Source organism: Opisthocomus hoazin, chromosome 1 (assembly GCF_030867145.1).
Source record: "Opisthocomus hoazin isolate bOpiHoa1 chromosome 1, bOpiHoa1.hap1, whole genome shotgun sequence".
Classification (NCBI taxonomy): Eukaryota; Metazoa; Chordata; class Aves; order Opisthocomiformes; family Opisthocomidae; genus Opisthocomus; species Opisthocomus hoazin.
Genome location: NC_134414.1, coordinates 75,975,930 through 75,995,558, shown reverse-complemented (window position 1 = coordinate 75,995,558; position 19,629 = coordinate 75,975,930). Strand labels below are relative to the sequence as shown.

The following is a 19,629-nucleotide window of genomic DNA, read 5'->3' as shown; positions in this document are numbered from 1 at the left end:
CACAAATTAATCTGAAATCACCGGAGTACTGTTTGTTTCAGTGAGTGGTCCCCTGTCTTCACTGGTCCACAGGTAACATTGCTAAGCATGTAATTGCCTCTTTGATGCATACTTGGCTCTCTTTCAGCGGTCTTATGCTTCCCTTGAGCACCATACTGCCCACAAACCACTAGACTGGGCAATACTGATCAAAAGTCTTAATAGCATTCATCACCAGCATGTGGGAACTAGGTAAATACATTTTGGAATGAGAACAAAAAAATTCTTGGGGCTGTTGAATGTGATAAAATAGCTTTCAGTCCACCTTTGTCCAGTAGTACTCCTTTGAAGTACTGCTGTTTGGGCTTGGTGAGCACAAACTTGTTTTCTTGTAGATGCTGTTCTCCAAGTTCATAAACTGTGTTTGTGCTATCTCATCCATTGCTCTTGGTGGCTGAAGTATCTGGTACATATTTCTCTCCTGGAAGAAGTTCAGACTTGTCCGGTATGTGGTGATACAGGCATGGAACCAGCCCTCCTCTCCTTGCTCATGACCCACCTTGGTGAAAGCACAGTGCCAGACCAGCACTCCTGTCCAACCTGAAGGCTAGCTTTGGAAGGATGTAGAACTGTTTCTGTTCCTCGTCTCCCATTTTCCTTTCAAAGTGGAAAAGGAGAGAACCTCATGAAAATTCTTTCATCTTTTTTTTTTTTTTTTTTTTTGTAATTGCTTTACCTAGAAGGAGTAAAGTGAAGGCACAGAAAAATTGTGTTAGGAGTCAGATCTTCCAAGAGGTTGCTGTGTATGTGTGGTAGAAGTATAGCCATATCAGTGCATGGCAATGAGAACAACACCAGTTAGTCTTAAAAGCAGGCATTAACTCTAATGTCTTTCTTGACATTGGAGTTGGAGTGAGTATTCTGTGCCCCATACTTTCAGGTATACTGCTCCCCAAAGATAGTCTCCATCTACGGAGATGCTGACCGTCAGGATGATAAGCCAAAGTGGGGCAACATTCCTCTTCTGGCAAAGTGTAATGGGGATTAGGTTTTTTTTATCCCATTCCAGTGGCAATGGGGATATGAGGAAAAGGACTTCTAAGACTGGCTCTGGGAAACGAGAGATTAGAGCAAGAAATGAGACTTAATACTGTTTTCTGGTCCAGACAGTCAGATGACTGGAACAGGGCCTGTTTCTGTCCAGGGATGCACTGGTTGTCTCCTTCCCACCTCTTGCTTGGCTTTAAGGACTTGCATCTCATGCAATCTGTGTGCTTTGTGGAGGAAACCACCCATCATCTGCAGCTAGAGACATGAAAGCCTTTTAGTTCAGACAGAAAGACTTGGGGCTTTTCCTTAATCTATTCATAACAAGGAGTCTGGCCTGTTTTTTAAACTTTAAAGGATGGCCCTATGAAGTTGAACGTGATGGGGAAAATGGTTGTAGGGTGAAGGTGCTTGCCTCCAGTATTGTTTTATTTCCCCAGACATGGTGTATTCTGTGTAGACCTGGTAGAAGCCTGTCTGCTTATTCCCACAGGCGAACTGTTACTGTCCTCAAATTTTGGAAAGCAGAGGCAGGTTGTATTTGTAAAGCATTCCAGCTAAGGAGTCCTGGAAACTTGCCTCTGTCTTCCGACATGGGAATATGAACAGCCAGTCTCTCCAGACCATCGCTGCTAGGAAACAATTAGGAAACCACCTCAGTACTGGTTTTGTTCTCCAGGCACAAAGGTTAAAGCAAATGTTGTGAGCAGCATCTCAACAAATGAATTCAGCCCAAGCTGCCAGTTTGGTCTGTCTTCGACACTTTGATAAAGAACTTGGGAGTTCAGTGTTCCTCAGCAGCAGCTGCCCTGGCAGAAACGCACACGGTCCCCTGATTCCAGCAGCAGACCATCTTAGCAAATGGGACGATGTTTCTTTTCTGCCTGCAACCTCCCTCCATCTCTTGCTCTTCGTACTGCTCTCTTTGTTTGCTATGCCGTGGCCACGGAATAGCTGATGTTTCTTCAAGGGGACCTCACCTGATGTTCTTTTGAGGACTGAGCACTTTCTGATTTAGTCTTCCCCTCACAAAGCTCTCTAGGTTAGTGTATGATCACTTCTACATGTCCCTGAGAACCACAAACAAACTACTGGGGCTCTTCTCTGCAGTCTGTGACGTTGTTTTGGGACTATCCGATAAAAGAGAGAATGACCAGTCCTACAGTTTTGTACTACCTAAAGCTGAACAGCCTCCAGTATTACCTCTTCTTGCACTGCCAAAGAGACAAGCACAGGAGAGCAGATAACTAAATAACTTTGTTTTGAGTAAGGTGGGTAATTACAGTAAGGGATAGCAATGGGAAACATACTTCTATATTATAAAGTTGTTGCTGTTTTCATATATCCTGTTTATTGTCTGGGATGAAAATACTGTAAGTAGCCTAGGCAGAAAGAAGCCCTGTATAATGATCTTTCACCATATCACTTCATATCTTAATGCCTGTTGTAACCTCTTTGCTTGTATGGATTTTCCATATTGGCTTACTTGCCACTTTGGTGCAGTTCACTCTGTGTTTTACGTTGCTGGTGAAAGCAGTAGGGGAAAAATATCCTGTCAAGCCCCAAATGTATTTGGTGTCTTTATGGTAAATGAAAGGTGGTAGTCACCTGCATGTTTCTACTGTAATTGGTTTTATTGACTCCAGTCTTAACCTCCATTTATTTTGGCTTAGGTGGAGGAGAGGTTTAGAAAAACTAATCAGGGGTCCCCTGAAGCACAGTCTAAGCAGATGGGCAAAGTGTTGGAGCCACCAGTGCCTTCAAGATCAGAGTCCTTTTCCAATGGAAACTCAGAACCTGCTCAGCCTGCCCTGCAGAGGCCAATGGAGCCCCAGGTAAGTGCCCAGAAAAATCTCAGTGAGCCAACAGAAGTCCCAACATGTTTCATTCAGATTTGCAGATCTTGGCACGTAGAAAGACTTATGTAAAGAGTAGTGCTGTTACACAAAGCGCTTTATTTGGTAGATTTGCTCCTTGTCTGTTTTTGCTTATTTTATTGATAAACTGATGGATTTGTGAGTTTGGTGTGGGGTAGTTTTTTAATATTAGATTAGAGCAGATGCATTCTGTTATTACTTGTGCAACAGAGGAATGGTGGGCTAAACACTGATGACAGTTTCAGTACACTTTTACAATTCAGAATTTGATTCGTGCAAGATATTTACTACCAAAGAGGATGCTCAGGAAAGAAGTGAGCTGGCTTAGCTTTTTAAACTCTTGCAGAAAAAGCTAACTAAAGAAGTAGTTTATAATAGTATGAGCACTGCTTCAAAGAGATTTACAAAACATGGCTAAGAAAAGCAAGTTTGTTGTCAGTAGGCTTAGAGTTGCTAAATAGAGCTCTGTACCGCCCCTGGAAAATCAAAAAGAGGTTGAAACCATTGAGCTGTGTGGCTGCCGTCATTCTGTTGTTTTCTGATGAAGAGCCTCCAGATCTTGATATCTGTATATCATAGGAATTACAGTATGAATTGAAAAAGTAACCTTTTTCTAAAACTTAGACATAGTGCATAAATTCTGAGTGGTTTAGATAAATTAAAGAGTATAGTTCTGCATTCAGTTCCTCTGTTTCCATGCAGAATTTTCTTCTCTCAGATTAAGTCTGTTGATGACAGTGCAAGCTAAAACCGTCCCTGACTGCGACTAGGTATTGCAGCTCTTTTGGGCAACAGGAGAATTTGAGCAGACGGGAGAGTGGGAGAAATCAGGACAGAACTTCATCTCTTACTCATTAATTCCTGGCTTTTATTCAAACTTCTATGACTATTTCAAAACATTGGACTTGTATCTTCATGCTCTCTGTGCCAGTTACTTTTAAAGTCCTGGTCTTCCACTCATATTGAGGATAATCAGGCTCTTCAACAGCTGTGTGTATTAAAATCAAGGAAATAATAATCATATAAAGACAAATACAATCAGCCTACTGAAACGGGGGTTGAAGCAAAATTTGCTTAATTATTAGATGTGAAAACAGTGTATTCCTCAGTTATGACCTTTCCTCCTCCTTAGTTTTAGAAATTAACCCTGAAATGCAGATTTACGCACAAGGAGGGAGTAGGCTGAAGGGTCAATATGGATTTCAGTGGAAATCCCAGTGGAGTTTTAACTCTTGAGTCACTCTTGTGCCTTCTTAGTATGTGTAATTGAATATGTGTGCGTGTACTTGTGTACTTAGTTTGTGTATAAATATGTATATATGTACAGTATATGGTACATATATGGTGTAAGTATAATATGCATTGTACATATGTATACTATATACAATATATATTATGTTGTTTTTTATATATATTGCAATGACTGTAAAGGAATAAAGGCTTTTGCGTTATGGTCTTTCTCCAACAGTTTGGAACTGTATCTAGTTCCCAAAGTTATTAGGTAACGTGAATGTCTGTTGGTTTGCACATTTTACAGCATTCTTTAATTTTGTACATTTTTTCAATTGGATATCCACTTCAAATTTCCCAGCCCACCAGCGCTGCCATGAGACCTGACCAAAGGCCACTGAAGACTGGGGAACAGCAGGCAGCTTCTGTCTTGAGTGGCCTTTGGACTTGGGCTCATGGTGCGGATATTAGGTCGCCTTTTCTTCTGGGCACCAGTGTATGTGTATGTGGAGAGCGTACCTCACAAAAAATGCGTATGTGCTGTATTTTCAGTCTGTTACGTTCTTTGGGCGCTTGCCTTGCTTTTAAGTGCATCGATTCCACCCCACGCTTACCTAATGCCATAACCAATTTGTCTCTGCCTGCCCCACTTGCCTTTATTCTGTGTTAATTGGAAAGCCAGTTATACTGAGCGCATTGAATGTTTTATGTTTTGTTTTCTTGTAAGGTACAGTGGTCCCATCTGGCATCTCTCAAGAACAATGTTTCCCCTGTCTCGCGATCCCATTCCTTCAGTGACCCTTCTCCCAAATTTGCTCATCACCATCTTCGTTCCCAGGACCCATACCCACCTTCACGCAGTGAAGTGCTAAATCAGAGTTCTGACTCTAAGTCGGAGGTACCCGACCCCACTCAAAAGGCTTGGTCTAGATCAGACAGTGACGAGGTGCCTCCAAGGGTAAGGAGTAGAAAGACAGATGTGTGCTATTTTTTTATTATTAATTATTCTTTTTTAAAGGATGTGATACTCTGGGCACTGGGAAGACCGTGCCCTTGTGCCAGCATTGGTAACAGTATTTTGGAAGGCAGATCATAATGTAGGTGTTCAGTCAATGGGTTAATGGTAATCAACCTTAAGTACAATATTTAAGCTTCATATAAAATTGGCAATTATTTATAGAATGCAGCTATTTCAGAGAGACAATTTATTATGCAAAGTTAACAAATCATTACCATATTCAGGAAAGAATTTAAAATATCCCTGAGGCTATTGCTCAGACTTAATTTTCCTCTTCATCTGTTATCAACCCAAACTATGAATCATACACGTATTTAAAATTGAGATGGAACTGAACAAAAAGGAAACATTCAATAGATTTCCTCCTCCTTTCCCCCTCCCACCCCACCCTCCCCCATCCACTGGGATTTGCTTCTTCTGAGTATATTCTTGCTCCCCCACCAGTCTTTGCCTCCTGCTGATCCATTCCCGGGCATTTGTTTGGTTCCCCTGAGCTTATTCTCCTAATTCTCATGCTGTTTCAGCAAATTGCTTTGTGCCTCCCCTGCTTCAGTCAAAATGCCATATTCTTTTTAAATGTCTCGGTAGTTGGAGGGTAGTGGGGTGTGTATGTGTTTGTGTGGTAGCTATTAAACACTACTTAATGTTAAGACTAAACTTTGAGTTCTCTTCAAAATCTGAACAGCATCCCAACTAAGGCTCTTGGTTTTGTGGGTGTTTGTTTATTGCTTTTGGTCATTGATGCTAGCTTGGACTTAGAATAAGTGTTGTTAAAATCTTAAGAATATGTGATGTAGCAGAAGAGGTTTAATATTCCTCTTCTCTCTCTCCTCTTCATGGGTTTAACACAACCTTTTTTCTCCCAAGGTACCTGTGAGAACAACGTCCCGATCACCAGTCCTGTCCCGCCGTGATTCTCCACTGCAGGGCAGTGGGCAGCAAAATAACCAAGCAGGTCAAAGAAACTCCACGAGGTTTGTAAGCCTACGTGTCCTTGCCTTTCCCATGTTGGAAGGAGAAGGCTCATGGAAAGCCAGGCATTTTCAGAGAGCTTTTGGCATTGTCTGTTAGAGATGAAAGGAAGATGGATTTGGATCCCTTTTCAGTAATGATTAATACTGTTTCCCTTGGTGTATCACATGTGCCAACAAACAATGGCAAAATTTCTTCTCCCCTCCTTTGAGTTGCCTGCCCTGTAACTTTTGCAATGATTTCAAAATATGCTTAAGATTACTGAAAAAGTGTGGCCATTCATGAACATCTTGCCTTTTGGTGCCACAGGTCATCTTGGGCGTGCTGTGGGGGATTACTGGCAGCAGAAGTGACGTCTAAAGTGACGAGATCTCAGAAACTTTCTAGCCTCTCAGCCAGAACCAGACTTTAGGCGAGGGAGTAGCATCCATGAGCTGTGACACAGAGCATCTGACGTCAGGAAGGGGAGAAGAAGGGGCTGCTTCCAGAGCTCAGCAGAGTACTGTGGACCGGCCACCCCCAAACTGGCTTACAGGATGGGGTGAGGATATGCTGAGAGGGACAGGCAGTGCTGGCTTTTTGGCTAGGGCTTGGGAGGCCAGGACACTTCTGAGCCAGTTTTAAACCTGCTGCATGCAGGCTGAGAGAACTCTCCACTTTAGGTTAGATATGCAAGAATGGCAGGTAGCCAGTTCCAGTTAAACCCACCTGAACTTTTTTTTTTTAACCATTCTAAATAAGAGAATAGGTGTTTCAAAGGGAGCCACTAAGTGGGTTGTGAAGCATCACTGATGCCCTCAGCTCAGTGCTAAGTGCTTTTTCAGATGAATTATTGGGAAAACACTGAGGAAGAGTGACGTTTGAGTTCAGAAACAGGAATTTGAAACCGAAGTGCGTGACAAAGACTTTCCTCTCTCCCCTGATACAGCAATATAGAGCCTCGTCTGCTGTGGGAAAGGGTGGAGAAGCTCGTACCAAGGCCGGGCAGTGGCAGTTCTTCAGGTTCAAGCAACTCCGGCTCACAGCCTGGGTCCCACCCCGGCTCTCAGAGCGGCTCTGGAGAGCGGTTCCGGATGCGATGTAAGTCCTGCCTCCACCCTTCATAACATCGTGTTTCTAAATTTATTGAGTTGTGCAACACTCAGTAATAAAGAACGATAACCCTCACTGGGAAAGACCTTTGAGCGTGCGGTATCAGAGATCAGTTAGCTTCCAGTGCCCTCCTTGGCTGTATGTCCTTACTTGGGAAAGACAGTGGGTGCAGAAGTCATTGTGAAAGTGTTTCGGTGGTCTCTGATTCATGTTCAGTCACTGCAGCGTTTTCCTGTGTGCGCACAGCCCAGTCTCCATGCTCTCATAGCTCCCTTCCTCCCATGTGCAAGGGCACCTTTTGATGGTTGGTGCCTGTCACCTCAGAGGTTGTTGAAGGGGTGCAGATTGATACAGATAGATCTCAGCTGGGGTACATTGGATGCTGATGCAGGTTTTCTAGCTTGTGGCCACCCTCGAGTTACCCTCTTTTCTTCACAACTGTATGACAGTTTACTTTGTCTTCAGTCATAGGTCGGCTGCAACTGTACAGATCAAAGCATATGATGGCTTTTGTATCATCCTTCAGGGATGATGTGATAGTGAATCAGTGAAACTTCACATCTTGCTGTCAGGCACTGCCTGGTAGCCTTTTCACCTCTCTGCCCCACTCCAAAGTGAAGTAAGAAAACGTATTTTAGCTCCCGGCTTAATCTTTTTTGTTCTGTTGCCTTTGGGGTCTTGACACATGCAGCATCATCCAAATCAGAGGGCTCGCCATCGCAGCGTCATGAGAGTGCACCTAAAAAACCTGAAGAGAAAAAGGAAGTCTTCAGACCTATCAAGCCTGCTGTAAGTTGCATCCAGTTTCTCCTGTCTTCCCTCTCTTTCAGACAGGCCCCGTAGAGTGTGAGCTTCAATTCATGGTGCCGTTGTGGGTGAACTTCAACTTGAGTTGGAGTTTGTGTCTGTGGGTACAGCAGCATGCCCTGGGCTCCGCAATTACCTGCACACATTGCAGTATTTAAGCACTAGAATTTGCTCTGCTTCTGGAATTGATTTCTGGGCTCTGGTCTGCTTCCTTCCTAACCTTTGCCTTTCTCTCTTTCAATCCTGTGCTTCCTTCCTGGGGCTGGACGAATGATCATGCATTTGACCTGAATGTGCCAATGCTGGGCTGAATGGTGCAGGGAGAAGTGGTAAGACCTTAAAGTGTCACTATCTTCCATGAAAGATTTCGGACGTTTTCTTAGTCTGGCTGCTGTTACAGTTGTTTACAGCTATATTTCCAGTAGTATCTGGGGGATCACAGTGGCTTTTCACAGTATTTCCAACTTGCCATAAAACTTCTTTCTTTTGTTCTTATGATACCGCTAGCACCCAAATCTGTCAGTTATATCTGCTTTGTTAACTCAGGTGAACTTCTTAGCGCGGATCCATACAACTGGAAATGGATCAAAAGGTTTCAAGGAGATCAGCTCTCTGTGGCTGTGCCTTGGGTGGCTCAATAAGTCTTAGGATCTTTCTGCTACCTTGCAGACTAGTTTTCTCATGGTGGATGGTGTTAACGTGCAAAGTTAAGGAAGATGAACTGCGACAGTCAACCACTGTGTGAGAGAGGGTCTGGGTGCTTTTGTATGTCCTTCAGGTGGTATAGTGGGATAAACTGAAGTCATAATCAGAATAGTTTGGATTCAGATTATGCGCATTTTCCTATAATATGGCAAACACCATAGGTTGACTCTTTCAGTGCTTTAGTTTCTCAGAAAGTGAGTTTTGCTGATGATCAGGAATTAATAAATCAAATGAAGCAAATGTTGCTGGGGCTATGGAAACACAGCAGTGGACAAAGTGAGCCAACTTGGGCACTAATCCAGTGGGGTTGTGTGGCAAACTCTTCTCTTTCTTGCAACGTAATTTTTTTCCTGCCTCTCCCATCAGGATTTAACTGCATTGGCAAAGGAATTGCGAGCGGTAGAGGATGTGCGACCTCCACATAAAGTGACGGATTATTCATCCTCAAGTGAGGAGTCAGGGACGACAGATGAGGAAGATGATGATATGGAACAAGAAGGAGCAGATGAATCTACTTCTGGACCAGATGATGTCCGAGCAGTGTTAGTTCTCACAGTGTTTTGCTTTGATTTTCCCTCTTAAGGGGTTGAGGGAAAAGGATGTTGGGTATTTTGGCTTGTATGTTAGTTCTTTCAGCTTACAACAACCAATGAGCAAGACATAGCAGCCTTTTATGTTCACAGTTTCAAACAATGAGGGTAACTTTTTCAGAAAGTAGGCTTCTATAAATTACGTCCTTTCCCTCTTCTCCCTTGATTTGTTATAAAACAAGAAGCGGTATTCAGCAAACTCCTGACTTTTTTTTTTTTATAGAGAAGCTTTTCAAGGCAGATTAGGTAAATATTCCACTCTGCTCACAATAGAAGTTAATTTTGAGTGTGACTTGGTGTAGGGCAGCGAAAGCTAGGACACAAGTACTGTTAATCTCACTCCAGTTATTTCTCGTCTGGCAAACAGGTCAACGTTGAACTTGAGCAATGGTGAAACAGAGTCGGTGAAAACCATGATTGTCCATGATGATGTGGAGAGTGAACCTGCCTTGACTCCTTCTAAGGAAGGCACCTTGATTGTCCGACAGGTATTGCTTTTCCTTCCCTGTGCAGTGCTGCACCTTTTCTGTGCTCATTAACCCACTCGCTCATTCACCCATGCTGTTTCTACATTATATTTGTTGTTCGTGTTATCAAGACACAGCTGTAGTGAATTTCAGATGAGTAAGATGTTTGATGCATGCAAAGAGGAGAGTCAGCCCTTCACCCCTTGCTACTGTTTTGCATGCTTTCCAGTGACACCCATGGCAGCACCATGCAGAGTACCTCAAAGTCTGTGGGAGAGAAGGGTAGAAAAGCTGCAGGTGTGTGGAGCAAGTACCTGGAGCAAGAACTTAGTTTAGTTTTGCCATAGAACCAAATGTGGCTTTCAGGAGTGGGGCTGGGAAGGGAGGCTGGGGGAAAGCATTCAGGGTTTTTTAAAATTATATTAAACCTGTAGTTGAGGGCGTACAGACCACTCGGATAACACACACACACACACACATACAAATTCATGTAACAGTGTGGGGGAACTGAGAATCAAAATAGGTGGTAAGGGAGAGAGTGTGGACAGAGCTAGAGCACTGTGTTCTTGCCTTTTGTTCTGAAAATGTTACATTCTTGCCCCTCTGAAAGATAATGATGCCCTGCTTTTAAATGAGCTTGTGTGTTAATGAGCGTGCTAGCTTATAGGAGTTTCCTCGGTAATCGTGTTTCTGAATTTCACAACTGAATGCCAATTTCTTAATTGAGCCCTCTGGTTTGAAAATTAAGATTTCATGCTTATTGTTTTAAATAGTTAGCTGAAGGCATTCACCAGACAGTCCAAGCTTGAATCTGTATAGGATTTAAGTTAGTTTTAAACAAACAATGGGGGAAGAAGTCCTGCCCCCACTCCCCAAAATGTGCTTGTCTGCATTGTGGTGGAAGACTTACCAGCACAGTTACTCTTCTGTTAATTGGTGGAACTGGCTGTGCAAGTCAACCACACGAACTAAGCTTCTGCCTGCCGCAAGAGGTGGGAATTTGCTGGATTCTGGTACCTCTGCCCACATTCCCTTTCCATCAAGGCATGAAGATATGGATTATCAGCTTATTTTTTAATAAATAAATAAATAAATAAATGTTAGAACGTAGAAAGAGAGTGAGGGAGAGAAGGAGAGAGGTTGTTAGGGATATAGACCTTTAAGCAGCACTTGAGCAAGACAAGTGTGCCTGTTTTTTCTACAGAGTACAGTTGACAAAAAGCGTGCCAGCCATCATGAGAGCAATGGCTTTGCCGGTCGCATTCACCTCTTGCCAGATCTCTTACAGCAAAGCCATTCCTCCTCCACTTCCTCCACCTCCTCCTCCCCATCCTCCAGCCAGCCGACACCCACCATGTCCCCACAGACACCCCAGGACAAGCTAACTACTAATGAGGTATGTCTTACACCACAGCTGGCTGCTTTCGTAGGGTTATAGCAGCATTGCCTAGTAGCTAGTTTGCAAAGGAACTCCAGCCAATCTCCCCTGCTTTTTTTTCTGTCACCTTTGTTCCCACCCCACAAATAACACATTTCAGTTCTGTGTAAGGAGCCCTTAACTCTAGAGCAGTCCCACGCCAAACTTGCCAGTTTACTATTTTTGCTTCCTCTTAGTGAGTCATTAATTGCATGGCGTTCATTTTAAACTAAACTTGACTACTGCCTTTTCCAGCCAATTCTGTTTTTATTTTTCAATGCTGTTTTATTCCGGGAACAGGCTAATTGCAAGCAGTGTGCCTCTTAAAAATTAGCAGTTAATTTTGGCTTTGTCAGTGAAGGCTGGGCTGGTAACTCCGCACATATGAGGAGAGCTGCTTGTGGAAACTCACCCTTTGGGAGAGGAAGCGTCCGTGGAGACATCTTTGCTCTTTAAAGCTTGCCACATGGGGTGGGTGAACAAATCAGGCATCACCCGGGAGGGTTGTAAAAGCTTGGGGTATCGTCTGGGGGTGATGAATGGGGGAAATCTTTGTTTTTTTCAAGTGTATGTGTACGCTGAAAAGCAGCTGTGTAAAGATGACCGTTCTCCACCAGTGCTGCTTGTGTCCAGGTGGAGAAGTGAGGCTTTGCCGTGGGGGAAGCTCCCTCCTGCTGTCCTGGGCTGATCCCGGGGCAGTGCCTTCCCTTACTCACCCAGCACTGGTGGACAAGCCCGGTCCTTCATGTGTGTGTAACCCCTCACCACAGAGGAGATGCATGCTTGTGAACAAAGGGCATCATTTAGCCCTCACCAACCCCAGCAGTAAGTGAGGAACCCGGTGAGGTGGCTCTACTCCCGGCTGGGTGGCCAGTGTGGCTCTCGAGGAGAGCCTCTTTCTCTGTGCAAGCAGGAGTGGTGCTGGAGGAGCAGAACTTGGTGGAAAGAAGCTGCTGTTCCTCAGGGTAGAGCCGTCCTGCCGTGTAGGCGTGCAAGCGGTGTGACGAGAAGGAGAGGTTGCGGTGGGCTGGGTAGGCTGATGGCAATACACGGGTTTACCACAGGATCAAAAATGCTTCTGAACCATGTAGCAGGAGGGTGGAGGGGAGGGTTTCCTCCTGGAAGTTCAGTTAGCATAACACTTAATTTTCAGCTATGCTTCGTTGGCCTTTGATCTTTCTAAAAGCACACTCTTGTAGGTTATAGAGATCAGCTGAGTGATCCAGAGGTGTGTTTCCTCATTACGTTGATCTAAGCAATAAATAAGCAGGGTTCGTATAACTCAGCTTGGGAAGTGGAGGCGGTGGCAGTGGCTGGTGGAGAATGAGCCTTTCGGTGTTGGGCTGTGCAGGGGAGTGACACGCTCCTAAGAGCCATTGCTATTTTTCCTGCAGAGAGCAGAGGCTTAGAAAGATCAGAGGTTGAAGATTTGTTGATAATAAAGAAGTGTCTCTAACTACATTTGCATAAAATTGAGCAAAAACCCAGCAGTGCTTGGTATAACTTACCCACATGCATGCCCTTCATGTATATACACTTTTTTTTTCCACTTGTCCCATTCTGCTTCAGTATGCAATGTTGTCGCTATAATACTAAACTGGCAAGGGTTTTTAAGTCGTTCCATTCCCACTTTTAACAGTTCATTGTTTCACTTGTCTTCTTCCTTTCTTTATGTTTTTTCATGTTTAGACCACGTAGCAAGCACCAGTGACTTTATCCACTACATATTCATAGCTTCATGTCACCGTTTGCTACACCTTCCACACTAATGAGCCCCTTTGTTCGATACAGGTTTAATATGTTACTTTGTCAAATAAAGGTGGAAGAACCTGCTGCAGCTTTCTGGCAAGAGGCTCAGGTTAAACAAAATAGGGAGAATGAACAGTAGTGGACACTGAAACATAATCCATTGTAGAAGTGAACGCTTGATCCCAGGTGGTTCTGATTTTGTTGCTCAAGCCAAGAGGTCAAACTTCATAATTTAGTAAACTAGCTCACTTTAGGAGATGCTTCATAAATTCAAAAGTTGTAGGTAGCGGACAGTTGGCAGATAAGGTAGTATACATACATTTAAGCAGATTTTTTAAAAAAGAGAAATTCCCTCGCTTTGTGCCAGATTGTAGTGGCCAGTCCTAAAAATCTTCGCTAGCAGCTGAGGTGACAGGGACAACGATGTAGCTAATTCCATTTTGCTGTGACATCTGCAGTGTGCATATGTATCTAGTTCAGGTGTGGTGCCTGCAGCGCGTTGTGTATCTATAAAGGAAGTATAAAAGCTTGGGGAGGCTCTGTAGCATAATTCTGTAGTGACTTAAGAATGTTGGTTGTTGTTATCCGTGCTTTTTGTTGTCATTAATATTAATAAAGTTGAAATTTACATTGCAGACTCAGTCCGCTAGTAACACACTCCAGAAACACAAATCTTCCTCCTCCTTTACACCTTTTATAGACCCCAGATTACTACAGATTTCTCCATCTAGTGGGACAACTGTGACTTCTGTGGGTAAGTAAAGTAGCTGAAGACGACAATTGAAAAAGGGTTCAGTGACTTCAAGTGGCTCTGTAAAGTACTTACTCAAGTGGTACTGTAAAGTACGAATGTTACCATCATGCTTTTTATTTGATTTGCAATGGATTGCATAGTTTATTTCTTTTTCCATTTACATTTCTTACAAAAAGAAAGACTTGCTCTATTTTCTCAGTTACTGATATGGGTTGTATGGTGTAAAGAATATATGGCCAGAATTTAGCACTTGAAGGATATTACATGCACTTTACTTTTCTTTTTTGCACTAGGATTTTCTAGCGAAGCAATGAGATCAGAGGCAATAAGGCAAGACCCTACGCGGAAAGGATCAGTTGTCAATGTGAATCCCACCAACACGCGGCCACAGAGTGATACCCCAGAGATTCGCAAATACAAGAAGAGATTCAATTCTGAGATACTGTGTGCTGCCTTATGGGGTAATGCAAACCTGTTCCTCCCTTGACTCCTGTGCTTCTGATGCTCAGACATGCCAGTATGAGCTTACAGTCCTTGAGAACCTATCTCTGAAACCTTAGCTATTTCTCTGCATTTATTCAATGCTCCTTTACCTCTTTTTGGTGCAAGAGCTGCTGCTGCTTATTATTATTATTATTATGTTTTTTGCAGTATGTTGCTTCTGCTTTGATATGATTTCCCACTGCTGTATATATGCTTCTGATGGCACAGTCCAGACTTCATTCAGCCGAACAGGATGTCCTTTAGAGTTCTCCCTAACCCCTGCTAGTACATCTTTTGCAGCTTTTGGGAGCTTGTAGTCATCTTTGTGTTGTAGACATGGTGCACGCAGGGTGTTTCTTTTGAAAAATAATCATCTTCTTGAGCCTTTTTCTAATGTGTTGTTGCAGAGCTTGGTTAAGATGTGTTTCATAAGATGACTTTCCACCTCAGTCATGAGTTTATGTAGGAAGGAAGAGGGAAAAGAGAAGGGCAGGAGGGACATTTTCCAGTGTGAGACTGTGGCTTGGTTTTGTTAAGAGTGGTTAGTGCAGAGAGAAGCTGGGCATGGGGTGTCAGCTGACCAAGTGTGTCTGGCCACCTTGTCACAAGGGATAGTTTATGTCGGTGTCAGACAGTTAGTCAGGATCCTACGCTGGTGAAAGGCTTAGAGCAGTGCTTGTTGCCTGCTACAGTATGGAATCACTGCTGCAACACCCAGCGAAAGCTTTTCTCTGCTGTGTCATTTCTTTCTTGGCCAGAACCTGTGGGGCCGCCTGAATTTTTTCATTATTTGAATGTTAACAGATGATGCTTGTGTAAATTATGTACATATGTATCTAGTATCCCAAAACTTAACAGACTGTAAATGCACATGCGTGTCATTTTAAAGACTATGAAGGGAGTTGGCCATTCCCCAGAGTCACATGATGATTGTAGATGTAACACAGTGCACTTTTCTTGTTTACATGTTCACAGCTCTTTCCAAAGGTTAAGTTATCTTTTGGGGTTATTTCCAGCATTTCTTGTTTCTCAGAACAGCACGGTTGTCCTATCCTTCTTGCCTGCAAAGCTGTGTCAATTAAATAGCTCTCCCGACACCTTATCTTCCTATCTGCTGTTTTCTTTTTTTCCAGAATTTGCTGGTAAGAATTTTTACTCCAATGCTATGTCTGCCTGTATTCATAGGAATAATTCTCTGATAAAATTAAGAGACTTGTGCAAATGTGAACTCTTAGACTGTGGGAAGGTGAAGGCAGAGGGAAATCGTATGGGATTAGTAAAGATGACTCATAATTTCTCTGATCTGCCTTGTTTTGCCAGTAGCAATTTGTGCTAATGGTTTTGTATTTCTTTGATCCATGTATCTGACTGTTATGGTGATTTAAAATATAGGTGTAAAATCCTAGAGATGTTGTACGGCTGTAACAAAGCACTTCCTTGTTGAACATTTAGGGCCAAACTGATGGGGATGTAAGCTGGTACACATGCTTATTTCTTGATAAGGTTTACCTTCCTTTTCCTCTGAGCAAATGAAACCATTTCATGGTGATATTTCTTCTTCAAAAAGAGAGGGGCTTGTTTTTTTTGTTTTGCTTTGCCTTTACCAGTAGTAATGCCGTAGTATCTGGCAGGTACCTGATTGCATTAGGTCTGTGATGCTGTTTCTACCAACTGGTGAAAGTCAACGTTAATGGCATGGATGCAGTAGCATAGATTTTTACACCCAGCCTCCCCAGAGAGCCTTTACTTTTTCAGGAAGCCTTTCCATTTGTTTTAAAAACCAGAACTGCTTAATTGTAGGGTGACAGTAGAAGAACTTGGCTGGCTGTGAATAAAGAGTGCCTGCATTTTAGAGGCGCTGCTTGCCTCCAGCATAGTACCTCGCTGGTTTCATCTCAAAATGTGTATGGCTAAGAGAAGGGGTCAGGGGATGCACACATGTAAACTCGAAGGAGAACCAACTGCACCGCAAAGGTGGCAGAGGAGGAGATGAGGGTGGAGGCGGGAGCGATTGAGCCCTGGTGTGCAAAGACGGGAAGGGACCTTGAGGCAGCAGTTTGCTTGTGGCTTTGTACTGTAATCCACAGTGGAACAAAATACAAAAATATGTGTTGAAGCTGAATCACTGACAGCTTTAGTCGATGGGTCCTGGGGCTGCAGGAAGGAGACAGAGAGCTGGGCGCTTTCTCGGCCGGTGTGATGCTGCTGCAGCCCGTGCCAAGCCCTGAGGCGATCCGTGCCCCACTCTCCCTGCTTTCCTTTTGCCCCTTCCCAGTCTGAGGATGTCCCCCAGTATGGGAGACGGCCATGGGCAGGAGCCAGCAGGCACAGACCCGTGTGGGGGACGCAGAACTGGAGAGCAGGAAGGGGACTGAGGAGGTCTCCCAAGATGGGCCCTGCACCTGCCAGCGTCCATGGGCTGCCCTGCCTGGAGGAGACAGAGGAGCAGCAGGGCACCAAATCCAAGCAAAGAGAGGAGATGGTCTGTGGGGACTGATGAGACCTCTGAAGTTTCCTTACTGGAAGGGTAAGAGATAGGAAAAGGGAGATGCAGGATGGTTTCCGACCTCTCCATGGGCTACGTCTGTTGTTCTCATCCAGCCAGAGGCTTTTCAGAGTGCCCCAGCACCAGCAACTCTGGCCCCTTCCCCATCATTGCCTCCTCCCAGCTGCAGCTCTGCTCCCCTCTAACACCCCGTGCCCCCTGGATTGGGGTGAGCATGCTCTCCTTTTGCAAACCGCTCCCGTGTCTGGTAGCCAGGGTGTTGTTGAGGTAGCATTCCTTGTCCTTGTGAGCAGTGCCCTTTTTCAATACTGGGAGAAGGCGTCACTGCTATAGATGCAGACCGTGCCAGGATACAGGCTCCTGTGTATTGGGCCCACGTGCTGCGTTGGAAAAGGTTTGTTACGGGATCAGCCCGAAGGGTACATCTGTTGGCACCAGTATACTTGTATCTGGGTATTAATTGTCTGAGTAGGGATTAAGGCAGTTAAGCAATATAGAAATATGATCCACTTTTGTGAGTTTTGCTTTTCTTACAAGTTTTATATTGGGATTGCAACATAGAAGCCTGATAAAGGGAGTCATGCATTAGGTTAAAAGCAAGTCATCCATTTGGTTTGATGTCCATTCCCTGTACTGTATCTGACCTGTCTCTGCACAGTTTGTGGGGTCCTAGACTGAAACACTATTGCAGTTAAATACGAAATTTAAGAATGATAATATATTAATAGATTTTTAAAACCTAGTCTTGTGTATATATATATATTTATCACTAAAAAAATGTAGTTGATCTTAAATGCTAAGGTTTTGTGGACTCCTGGAAAGTGTTCCAGTGGATATGTGAACCTTTGTAGAAAGAAACGGGCCTACTGACTTTTCTCATCTTTATTTACTTGATCTTTAGGAGAAATCTGTGGAAACACAAGATTACTGTAGTTCCTCTAGTTTTAATATTCAGATGGAAAAGATTGTTGGGAAGCTGAGGACCAACCCTCTGCCTATCCTTTTACAGGAGGGCTCCACCGCAATCTGTTTCTCGCAGTGAGGACCAGGCCCCTACCACTGCTTTTTTGCAATTTCCTTGTCAAAAGCATCCTGTTACCAGCCCCCCTACCAACAGCTAATGCATCTTTGGAATACAGAAGCTTGGGTACCACTTTGCTTCTCACCCCTCCTCCAACATTCGTGTGCCTCTTTGGGAACTGGTGCTTGAGAAAGCTCTCCATGGTCTACCAGTCTCTTGAATGCTGCAATTTGGTGTCAGTAGTCACTGTAGGCCGGTAATGTAGACAGCCTCTACATCATGAGATCTTTTAGGCTGGAGGCAGCTGAGACCCAGCCAGCAGTGGTTAGGCCTGCTTGAAACAAGACAGTTGCTGTATCAAGCATCAGTTTGTCAGAACGTGTGGAAAGTCTGCCTAGTAACTTGGATCTTTGTTTTTGTTTCTTCTAGGAGTGAACTTGTTGGTGGGCACTGAAAGTGGTCTGATGCTGCTAGACAGAAGTGGTCAGGGGAAGGTTTATCCGCTCATCAATCGAAGACGATTCCAGCAAATGGATGTGCTTGAAGGACTGAATGTCTTGGTGACAATTTCTGGTAAAATAAATTTTTCAGCATGATTTTTCCCCCTTCTGGCATGGCATGGCAGAACGCTTTTCTTGGCAGCATGCGTGTTGAGGGAAGGTGCTGACTTAACTGAAGTCGGTGGGTTTTCCATCATTTCACATCCCGGAGTCTACAGTTTGTTTCTGCAAGTGAATCATTTTCTGCACAGCACCCTGTGCCTACTTGCTCCCTGTCCTTGCTCTTGTGGGGTGGCCTTTAAAAATGCTGCATGGGTTTGGGGGAAGCATCGGGCTTTGTTGGTTTGTTCAATGTTTGGGAGCTGCAAGTTAATGTTTTGTGAAGTGGTAAAAATGCCATTCTTTGTAAAAATGCCATTCTTTCCCTCTGTCGTGATTACTTTCAACCTGGCTTCTTTCTAACCGAAACATGGTTTGCTGCTTGGGTTTAAAGACATCTTTTGTGTTAAAATCAGTAGAGTGGGAAATGCTCTTGCGAAGCAGGGAAATAAGAGGGATGTGCAGTGAGCGTGTGTTTGAGAGAGAGGGGCGTACAATGTGTATGTGATGTGGAAATTTCCAGTGTGAGAAGGCAGATCGATGCAGTGTTTGGCCTTGTCTCTCACTGGATGCAACTGCAGACGGCAAAGCAACAGCAGATGAAGAGCGGTGGTGATTGTTGTGTTTGTTTTGTGTGCGCCGATGAAAAATGCGTTTTATGAAGCTTGAGGTTCCAGACTCTGACTCCAGAGAGTTATTGCATAAGGTTATCCTACTGTTAAGCAACTTGATGTGGTGCACTGTTAATCTTTCTTCACAGGTGTCGTTCAGTTGCTTACCTTTCCTTTTGTTTTAGTTTGTTTGTGAAATCAGCCTTTGCTACGCTGCGCGTGTGTGACAGGGAGAGGATGTTAAATGAGGTTTTGCGCAGTGGCCCCTGTGTCGTTGTTCAGAGTGACCCAAAGCTTTGCTGAGGCTCCAGAATCTCTCTGACTCCACTAGAGGAGCTCTCTGGCTCTCCCAACACTTGTGCAAAAGGTTGCACGCCGATACAATTTAATGCAATTTAATCTATTAGCAGTGTTGTACTACTGCAGGTCCAAAGAACTGTGCCCGTGCTGGTGTTGTCAACATGGGACTTCGCTTCTGTCTGGAACAGCCGTATTGTATTGGCTCGTTGCTTGCTGCGTTCTCAGCTCCAGCTATGCTGTGAAATCTTTAAAAAGAAAAGATGAAGCAAGGAGGGTTTAGGAAAACACAACCTGTGTTCTGTTGATGTGCGATGCTGTACGTTAAAATGTGAGCTGTTTGAAAAGTACCATTTCATAGAGTTTATTCTATAATAGACTTTATAAACAAAAATATTGTATAATACA

At 43.9% G+C, this 19,629-nt stretch overlaps 1 protein-coding gene across 6 annotated transcripts in view; it reads left to right on the top strand.

Moving 5' to 3' along the window:
* Nucleotides 1-19,629, top strand: part of MAP4K4 (mitogen-activated protein kinase kinase kinase kinase 4) — a 165,985-nt gene that overhangs the window by 131,000 nt on the left and 15,356 nt on the right. For 2 of the 6 annotated variants that reach the window (XM_075426500.1, XM_075426491.1), the window contains 11 exons: nt 2,700-2,861; nt 4,861-5,091; nt 6,019-6,125; nt 7,052-7,203; nt 7,907-8,004; nt 9,094-9,269; nt 9,685-9,805; nt 10,989-11,180; nt 13,587-13,704; nt 13,998-14,165; nt 18,144-18,287. In XM_075426500.1, coding sequence (XP_075282615.1) covers nt 2,700-2,861; nt 4,861-5,091; nt 6,019-6,125; nt 7,052-7,203; nt 7,907-8,004; nt 9,094-9,269; nt 9,685-9,805; nt 10,989-11,180; nt 13,587-13,704; nt 13,998-14,165; nt 18,144-18,287 — 1,669 coding nt within the window. The remainder of the gene's footprint in view (nt 1-2,699; nt 2,862-4,860; nt 5,092-6,018; nt 6,126-7,051; nt 7,204-7,906; nt 8,005-9,093; nt 9,270-9,684; nt 9,806-10,988; nt 11,181-13,586; nt 13,705-13,997; nt 14,166-18,143; nt 18,288-19,629) is intronic. The other 4 variants (XM_075426533.1, XM_075426509.1, XM_075426518.1 and 1 more) reach the window with 3 other exon arrangements.